The following is a 10,335-nucleotide window of genomic DNA, read 5'->3' as shown; positions in this document are numbered from 1 at the left end:
AAAAAAAAAAAAAAAAAAAAAAAAAAAAAAAAAAAACCTTTTCATGTTGTCATTATGGGGTGTTAGGAGCAGAAATTTGATAGAAAATTGAATTTATTCCATTTTGTTATAAGCCTGTAACATAACAAAATGTGGAAAAAGTGAACCTCTGTGAATACAGATATACTGTATAACCGTCTAATTGTGCCCGTATGAAGTGGGGACATTTGAATTTCCACATTTTGTACACCATGTCAACCCCCTCCCCCCAACCGCCATGTCTGGACCACCCACTGTCATTTTTATGGGCGTTATCAACTTTTTGGTGGCAGCAAGGAGAGAAAAAAAAAAAAAAAAAAAAAAGACCTCACATGAATACATTTTTTTCAAGTGTGCAGGATTAACTGGTCAGGATTCTAACTGTGTGGTGGTGCTGAGAATCAAAGCAGGAATTACTGTATGCCTCAAAGTCCCAAAAATAAGAGTCTCGTACGACTAATGAAGCGCTTAAACTTTTTTCTTGTATGTCAGAGGTCACAGCCAAGCTATTAGAAAACACAGTAACTAGTCTAACTTAAGAATCAGCCATTATCTGTACAAAACTTGAAATTTAATTAGGTGAAACTTTTCAGAAATCAAGAAAACACAAGGTCATGATGGCCAATACAACTTCTGCACAAGAATCATTTCTGTTAGTCTTGGGACAAAATCTTTACAAAAAAAAAAAAAAAGGACTCAGAATTGGGTTGGGGGGTGGCACGTGGTCAGAACTCATGTTTCAGAATCTTCCTGAACGCTCTCTGTCTCTGGAGCGACGTCGCTCATGGTCACGGCCTCCTCCTCTCCCTCTATCCCTCGAGCGAGATCGTCTGTCTCTGGACCGGGAGCGGGACCTGTGACGGCTTCAGGAGTGAGAAGAGCAGAATGGAGAAAACGGTGAATGAAGTCATCAAAAAAATAAATAAATAAATAAAAGAAGAAAGAAAAAAAGCTTCAAACAGAACCAGGTAGGTTTAGTGAGTAGTCTGGGAAAAAAAAAACAAAACAAAACAAAAAAAACACCAAGTTTGTACCCTTTCCTCCGGCGCCCGTAGAGCTCTCTCCTCAGTTCACGAGAGATGGGCTTCAGGTGCATGAAGTTACAGAAACCACCCCGAGTGCATTCTCTGCACAAAGAAGGCAAACACAATCAGCTGCTCTGTACTCTATCAACAGTCTTATGCACACTGATGTAGACTCACAATACGCTGCAGACAGACTGAACTAATAGACACAAACTGGAACTTAAAAAAAAAACAAAACATGATAAGTAGGACAGTCCCGTCTTACCATCGCCACTTACCCCATTTCATACTGGCGACAACAAGCTTCTCTGAAGTCTGTGACAGGGGACAGTTCCGCATGGATGGGCTGGCCATTAAACCATCGATTGTTCAGGTCCATCACAGCCTTCTCAGCATCCTCTTCATAACGGAACTATAACAAACCAATAGGTAGCTCAGTGGGATAAGGTGATGGGCTACCTTGGCTCAATTCCCAATTATGCTACCTGTCCATGTCCTTGGACAGGACACTTCATCTGTACTGTCTCAGTCCACCCAGCTGTAAATGGGTACCAGCCTTGGCTGGCGAAATAGCCCATGGTGGACTGGTTCCCTGTCCAAGGGATAGTCATAGTCATCAGTGAGAAGTTGGATGTCTAGAAATTTCCTACTTTTAAACTCTAATAAAACTGAAATGATGGTTCTTGGTCCAGTGAGACATCGGCATCAATTTGACCAGTTAACACTTAGCCTAGGCTCGTGTGTCATACATCACACTGAAAGTGAGGAACCTTGGGGTAATTTTTGATCTTACATTGTCCTTTGACCTCCACATTAGAAATATTACGAGGACTGCTTTCTTCCATCTGCGAAATATAGCAAAGATTCGTCCCATCCTGTTTGTGGCTGATGCTGAGACCCTGATCCATGCGTTTATCTCTTCTAGATTGGACTACCGCAGTCTAGCATTAGGGCTCTCCAACTGGTTCAAAATGCTGCAGCCAGACTTTTGACACGAAGCAGAAAGTTGGACCACATTACACCAATTTTGGCATCCCTTCACTGGCTTCCTGTCCCAGTGAACATCAGATTTTAAGGTTCTGCTACTAGTCTATAAAATTGTTCACGGACTGGCACCTCCCTACCTAGGTGACCTAATTAAACCTTACATACCGGCCCGGGCTTTGCGGTATCATGGTGCAGGACTACTTTGTGTCCCTAGGGTGAATAAGAAGTCTGCAGGTCACAGAGCTTTCTCTTATCGCATACCTGTTCTGTGGAATGGTCTCTCTGCGTCAATAAAACAGTCAGATTCTGTGGAGACTTTCAAGTCCAGACTTAAGACACACTTATTTTCCCTTTCGTATGACTAGCATACTGACATAGTTTTGTTTTACGCTTTTTACTCTTTTAATTAATTTTGTTAGGAAACGGAGCGTGCCGCGGCCTCAACTTTACCTAAATTCTGGGTCTTTTAGTGAAGCTTAGGGCCGGCGATCACCTTAGTATTTCTTCTGTTTTTCTTGTTGTTTAATGCTGGCAAATTATACAGTATTTCTTGTCGTTCTGATGCCTGATTCTGTTTTTTCTCTCTGTTTAAGGTGTAGCTCCATCCAGAGATGGGAGTTGTATTTGTGCTGGTGACCCTCCTGTCTTATGCACCAACAGCATTTCTTGTATATTCGTTTTGTGAATTGTTCTGTAATTTATGTCTGTAGCATGGCCCGAGCAGAGGGTCACCCCTTTGAGTCTGGTCTGCTTGAGGTTTCTTCCTCAGAGGGAGTTTTTCCTTACCACTATTACTCTGGGGGTTGGTAAGGTTAGACCTTACTTGTGTGAAGCACCTTGAGGCAACTCTGTTGTGATTTGGCGCTATATAAATGAAATCAAATTGAAAAGTCATAGACTCTCATCCACTTCATGCTATGGTATTCAAGAATAAGCACCGGCACCAATAGACCTCAGAGCCTAAATATGGTACTAAGACATCTGAACAGATGATGAGTGATCAATTCTGTTGCCAAATCATGGTTACGTGATATGCATCACGCTGTGCTCCTTTCATGTAAAAACACTTTTTTGTAAACTTTGATTTATTATGTTATTACAGGTATAATTTTAAGTAAACTTCCAATGATATACAGAGCACTGATTGTACAAAAAAAGTAGAAAGGTAAAAAAACCTGTACTTTTGTTTGTTAGAAACTAGGACACCCCTTTATTTCAGAGACCATAAAACTACAACCATACAACTCTTTTTGTTTAATAGAGATGTTCCAGTCTGATCGAATCGATCATTATCAGGCCCAATGAAGGCATTTTTTTTTTTGATTAGTATTGGCTACATTAAAACACAAATCACTAAATAAATGCACGTTAACCATCATTTCATTTCATATGCGCACTGTCAGCAGAGCCAACAGGCACACCACAGAGCAGCTACGTATGTTTTAAAAGCACAATGATGCTCTCCTTCACTTTAAATATGCAACAACACTGAATGTGGATCTGTAGCGTGTGTCCAACACTCGACATACAAAATAAGGTCAGTACTAGCACCATTACACCCATAATTAGCCTGATACCCACCTTCACATACACATTCCCAACTAGATGGTCTCCAAGGTTATCACATACGTTCATTTCTTCCACCTCTCCATACTTTTCTTCCATCTCTGTGAAAACCTCCTGAGAAGACAACAGAGAGATGCCATGATTTCACTTTTTATGAACTTGAGCAATATAAGCGCACACTTCTGTTTCAGTGCTTAACTAATGTTTGTGTCTTCAGCAATATTGGGGAGAGATGGGATTTAGGAAACTGATTTATTTTAGAGCAAAGTATCCATTTACACAGCACTAGGGGATTTCTGTGTTGTCATACTGCTATGCAGTGATTGACCAGCTTTGGTGACATTTTGGATTGATCAGAGGATAAACCAGTCAAAAATTAACTGAAAATTGGATAATATAATTCAAACATCCCCGGTTTGAACTTTGTAACCTAGTGCTACACACCTCCTCTTTCCCTTATTATTATTACTATTATTATTAAAAAAAAGAAGAAAGAAACTAGGCCACAATCCTAAAACAAGACAGTAAAAATACGCCAGGATCACTACATAGACTACATACAGTTAGTACACTGTAGAACAATTTCACCACTTACATATTCCGTTATCTGATGACAGTGTGTTCAAGCAACAGTAATCTTAGTGGCCAAAACAACCCTGTGATTAGCAACAACGCTTTATCAGCAACCTGATCACAGCTTTTTTATCCCCCCAACAGTTTTTGGCTATGATGCCCCAAAATCATCACAATGGTACTTACCTCAAAAAACTCATCATAGTGCTCCTGCATCTCCATATCACTGATGGCACCTAGTGGTGACAGCAAAGTGACTAAAACGCATGCATGCTTGAAATTTCTACAAAATACCCCATATAGCAGAAACTACATAAATACAAAACTAAACAAGAAAACTAAAAAAAAAACCTTACAGGTCAATCCATCAGCAGACTGAGCACTGTTCTGAGGGTTACGGTAAATATTCAAAAGGGTGATGGTCTGAAACACAAAATGAAGGCATTAAGATTATTTATTTGAACTCTTTAAGCCTAGAGAAGTGTGACAACAATCAATCAATCAATCAATAAATAAGGGGGATTAATTGTACAAGTCTGGGTTATGTGACCTAAACATTAGAAAGCAAAAAGGTAAACATTTCACAACAACAACAATCACTTGATGCATACCGTTTAAAACAGTAAACCAATACAACCTTTATTTAGTTACTTGAAGTGTGTTTGGTGTAATTCAAGTGTTATTTCATTAAAATGTGACAGGTTTAACTGTTTTAATGACATCAAGCACATTACAGCATGACTGCTGACAAACATTAAGAACAGAACATTATTATAAGTACAGCTGCAATGATTAATCAACTACTAAATTCATTGACAACCATTTTGTTTTGATTCTTTAAAAAATACAAATACTTTGATTTCAGCTTCTTAAAAGTGAATATGTTCTGGTTTATTTTAATCGCTCCTTTACTCCTATCTGATAGTAAACTGAGTATCTTTTGGTTGTGGATAAAACAACACATTTGAAGGCATCACCTTAAACTCTGGACAACACACTGATAAGCATTTTACACTTTGATGTAAAACATTTTTATGGAGCTAACAACTAATCAATGAATCGAGAGAGTAATCGATGGATAACTGGTTATGAAAGCAATCGTCAGTTGCAGCCTTCATCATCAAAATACAAACTACAGAATGCTACAAAGGATCGTTTTCGAAGTAAACAAAACTCTACATTCGCATTAAATGTAAACGCCCCATTTCATACGCAAACATTATTTCCATATGCAAATAAATGCAAGTGAGAGATTATAGGTGTGGTTACAGGTATTAACTATAAACATTTACAGTCTAGAATAAATAAACTCACCTGGCTGAAAGTTGGTTTATTGTGTAATCTGGAGCAGCGATCACCATGTCGACAGGCACCGATTTTGAAATAAAACGAGCAGTTTACCCTTTAAGAAAAAAGAGGATTAAGAATAACATTAGATTATCTACATGTAATAAATCAAATAAATATGCAGCAGAAGTGTGACTTAAGTAATTATTTTGGATTAATTTGCAAAAACTTTATTTAAAGTTGCATGTTGGCCAACTTTTTGTGCACCACTGTGCCTTCTACAGGATTCAGATGACTGTTGCGTCAGTCTCAAGCAAACTTGTGTTTATGAACAAAGATTTTCAGTGAAGGGGAACAATTTGTTCCTACCTAGTTTGCATCTTGTTCTTTTCAATTACTTGGTTTTTTTAAGTGCTGTTTTATTAAACCGAGTGTTTTATTTGTGCTTATTTTTGCATTCTGATTCACCTTTTATCAGCTCCTGACTTCCATTTTCAGCGAAAAATGAGTATCCAGGCTTCACACAGCTCAAAACATTTCCTCATTCACATGTGAATGAAGCAACAACGTCCTCATTGAGGAGGTCTGACTGCACGAGTCTCTCCTTCACTTATTCACCAGCTCTCATTCCCTCATTTCATGTGGTTGTAATCAATACATTCAGTCCCAAATTTAGCTTCCAGCAGACTCATATATTGTAGTGTTGGGGCGACCCACGTTCTCACTTGTATCAGTGGTTGGGCACAGCAGACTCTACCTCATTTCCTCTATGATGTCACATCACGCAGTAATAACAACTATTGATGTTATGCTCGAAGCAGACGGCTCAACACAGTATCGATCTTTCCGAAGTGTCGCTGCAAGATGTTTCAATGCCTCGCATCGCCCTGCGAAAATTCACATAACTCCCCAAATGAATCTTCATTACGTCACACGTGTATCTGCAACGTGTCGCACCTATTTGAATTTAGTGCTATGTGGGAAGCTTGCCCAGCAGATGTCGCCATATTTAACTGTGTCAAATTCTTCGAAACACTGAACCATTTCAACACAACTGCTTTATGTTGATTCAGTGGTTCAAAAAGCTTTGGATTCTCCATCACTAGTAACAACATGAAAGGCAGACAAACAAAACAGCAAGCTAGTGCCAATTAGCTATTTTGGGATAGCATCCTTGTGTACTGAGGAGCTGTGGCTCATCAAGTGAGGAGAGAACGAACACAAGATGAACCATCTATCCATCCATTTTCTTCTGCTTTATCCGGAGTCGGGTCCAGTAAGAAATTTCTACTATAAAAGGACACATTCAACCCACTACAAAGGACCACAATGACAACGGTATGGCAAATTTCTTCTTGCACACGGCAGGAAAGATTTGATTGCAATGATCTAAATGTTTATCATTTGCACTCGCTACCAAAGCACTGACAGTGAACTTTTAATGTCCCTGAAGGGCAATTTGTTTTTAAATACCTCAAACACACACACACACACACATCATACATTTCCTGCCACTGTAAATCATGATAGGTGATTTTAATTTATTTGTGTGCATTAGTCACAATAAGGCAAAAATTGTTTGTATTTATGGGGAAATTAATCTGTGAATATCATTGTTGACTTCTAGTGCTAACAATGCAATTGTTAGGAACCAATGTGGTAGCTCTCCATGGTTGTAACTGATGCCTCACAAGACTACTAACCCCAACTGCTAATGAAGGATGCATGATTGGCAAGAAACTAGACATGGAGTGAATACAGCCTATGACCCTACAACAAATGAGACATGACTGTGATGTTCAAACAGGACATGTCACAAAACGGTGAATGGATCAGAAAAAAAAAAAGTTTTGGGTGAACAGAAAGAACTGTGCCAAAATGAAGATTTCTGGTCCTTTAGTAACCCAGATAAGCATGCCCGCAGGTGTGCCTGGGTGGGCGACCTACCTCTTAGCAAAGAGACAAATCCGAGAGCTCCTATGCAATTTACTGTAGTAGATTAATTCCGCCCCACAAAAACTTGTTTCTATAATCACAATCAATCTGATATGGGTGGGCTTATATGTTAATCAGTTAAGTTTCATAACAGCTAGGCTACTCCCAGTGGTCATTAAAAAGATGGGATACAGTAAAACCCAGTGGGTATACAGTAGTTGTTTCTATCTCGGTCGACTCAGAGCCAACCCAACTGGGAATCACTTCTGTGCATCTTGGGGTCCACAGTGAGGTATAAATCCACAGCGGATGAAGCTGGAGAAGCAGTTGGAGCAGTGCAGTTTACCATATATCTCTACTTAAACTGATTGCACATCTGCATTGATTTGCAAGTTAAAATCCCCATAGACTTCATGCTGCATTCAACTGCCCCAAAAGGACCACTTAGATGGTTTTAAAAGAGTTTGAGTTTGTTTCTAATGTTTAAAGACAGCTATCATTACTACTCTTTCGCCACATTAAATATTAAAATACTAAATGTAAAAACATAATGACCTATAAAAAAAACTTACCTGCTCCATAATTACACAAAAGATTTCACAGAAAACTATCAAGTACTTACTTATGAGCCAGTTATCCTCGTGCAAGTTATGCAGCTGCCAAATATATTTACATTGGTTTGTGAATTCTAAGGAACTGAACTGCAAGACGAGTCTGATTCATTTTATTTGCAATATTAAAAAAAAAGTGATAAATATCATTCCTCAATCTCTTTACGTTTTGAAAACAGATTTTATAATTCAATTTCGAGCATATCCGTTACTATATTTTGAAACACTGCATTTACATTGTGTATTATCTAGTTTAAAAAGCTGTGTGGCGAACCCATGAATTTCAGAAGTTAAGCTAAATCAGAAATTACATAGGAATTAATTTGATTTCCGATTTTTTTACATGACTAACGAAAAAAGTGAAGCGATTAAAGAAAAAAGTAAAAACTGTATGTTAGCACGCGCATTCATCAGCAACGCGGTATTTCAGTTAGCTTAGCTAGCATGAGCTGCAGCCACTGAGCTCTAAAAGGGTATTTATAGCGCCCACACATACTTAATGACTGCAGTCAGCTCTGAGAATGAACCTAAAGACAAAAACAGTTCATAAAAAATCATTAAAATAAGTCTTAATCGCTTACTTATCCTTTTCTGTGCCGAAAATGGACGCCAAGTACTCCGCCATCTTGGCTCGTCTGTTCTGCCCACAAAAACACTTCCGATCTAAATCCTTCAAAATAAAACTCACTTCTCAAATATGAATTTACATTAAAAAATAAATAAACCAACACACGTTTAATAATAATGCAATGGGCCAGAGGGATGATGCAAACCCTGTGCATTCTGCACATTTGGATATGTTAATTTCAAATAGTTCATGTTACCAGTCAGTCAAAAATATTTTGCTGAATATAAACTTTAGAATCATCTCTCTAGCTAGCCCTACTGGTCGCACAGATACATCAGAAAATGTTTTCACAGTTTTTGTTGACCTCGGCCTTTACGTTATCTGCACAAAACATATTCCCACCAGGTTGGGTGAAAATTCATCATGCCACTTTTTAGTTATCTTGTTCAGAAAACACAGATATCACCCACTTTTCCAATGTGCAGAGTATTCAGTGTGCACTAATTTTATACTTTGTGCTGCCTAATTATTAACATTTTACGTTTTTTTTTTTATCCAATGAAAATGACAGCATTTGTGAGGGTTATTTTTCTCATTTCTAAAATTACTCCCTATTTAAAAGGGGTAATTAACTTTTTTCAGTAAGCTAATATATATCACCAGGCATCTTAAAAATAGATATTAAAACTTGCAGCTAACACTCTCAAGTCAATACAGGCAATTAACAATAAAAACACTCATTTTCAGGTCTCTCATGAAATAACCTGTTGTGATTGTTGCTTTAAATACAAACAATGTAGCTGCTGCAGGCCACACCCCTTGTCCAATTCAGACACACCTCTCTCACTCTTGGACAGATTCTGGACGAACTGGCACAGACTAGTGCAGTGACCATATCTTAGAGCAAATTAAAGTTCAGTTTGACTCCTTGTACATATGTCACAGTAAAAAAGCTGGCAGCCCTAAAATTTGCTCAACGCACTGTAACTGTAAAGGGCAAATCAAACAATTTTGCAGAATATGACAGCTTTAATGTAAATGGAAACACATTCCCAACATCACATTACCAAGTTATTTGAGTTCAAAACATTCACAGGCCTGTTTGGCAGGTGTACCCAATAAAGTGTCAGTTGTATCTCTTCAGATGTGGAGGAACAGACGTGCAGTCATCTCACCATTTTCCGTCAAATATTAAATAAGAATATTGCACAATGACTCTTGGGATTGTTTTGAGCCACAAAAGATACACCTGTTGTACTACTGTTCATTTTGGATGAAAGAAGACTGCCTTCAAAGGATGCAGTCGCTGAATTGAGACACAGTAACAATCTTCCCTGCAAGACCAGTAAACGGTGCACTTTAACTTTGCTGGTACACACTTCCAGTAACTATATCGACTCCTGCAAGTATACTTCAGCAGCACCGCCAAGGATGCACAAGCTTCTGGCAAGGTTGTCCAAAGAGCTGGAAAAGGCCATCCCTACTCAGAAGATGGCAAATGATGATATGGTGAGGTAGTACATCCCCAGAAGTGTAAACCCTGTCACACTGCTCTCCCAATATGTTGCTTTAGTGCTGCCTTGGTGGGAAGAAGGGCTGACATTTGGCACCCTTTGCACATGAATAGAAGCTTTACGACTTTGTTGACTGAAGCGTATGTCCCCGTCATAGAAAAGGATGGTGAAGGGCTCCAGCGAAGTTTCAGTCTGTTTAGATATTTGCTCTGGTGCACTGTGCAACTCTTAAGGCACCTTGGCATTTGCAC

General features: G+C 38.7%; 1 protein-coding gene across 1 annotated transcript; it reads right to left on the bottom strand.

Annotated features, from left to right (window-relative positions):
• Positions 1-572: 572 nt before the first annotated feature.
• u2af1 (U2 small nuclear RNA auxiliary factor 1) lies at positions 573-8,704 on the bottom strand. Its single transcript, XM_034186509.1, has 8 exons — positions 8,584-8,704; positions 5,484-5,571; positions 4,526-4,592; positions 4,356-4,405; positions 3,612-3,710; positions 1,322-1,455; positions 1,053-1,145; positions 573-881 (listed from the first exon to the last, which is right to left on the bottom strand). The coding sequence occupies exons 1-8, from the start codon at positions 8,625-8,627 to the stop codon at positions 758-760; spliced, it is 699 nt and encodes a 232-aa protein (XP_034042400.1). The 5' UTR covers positions 8,628-8,704; the 3' UTR covers positions 573-757.
• Between the last annotated feature and the right edge of the window lie 1,631 nt (positions 8,705-10,335).

The sequence above is a fragment of the Thalassophryne amazonica genome, chromosome 14 (genome assembly GCF_902500255.1).
Source record: "Thalassophryne amazonica chromosome 14, fThaAma1.1, whole genome shotgun sequence".
In the NCBI taxonomy this organism is placed as follows: Eukaryota; Metazoa; Chordata; class Actinopteri; order Batrachoidiformes; family Batrachoididae; genus Thalassophryne; species Thalassophryne amazonica.
The sequence above is the reverse complement of the archived record's forward strand: the minus strand, read 5'-3'. Positions and strand labels throughout refer to the sequence as shown.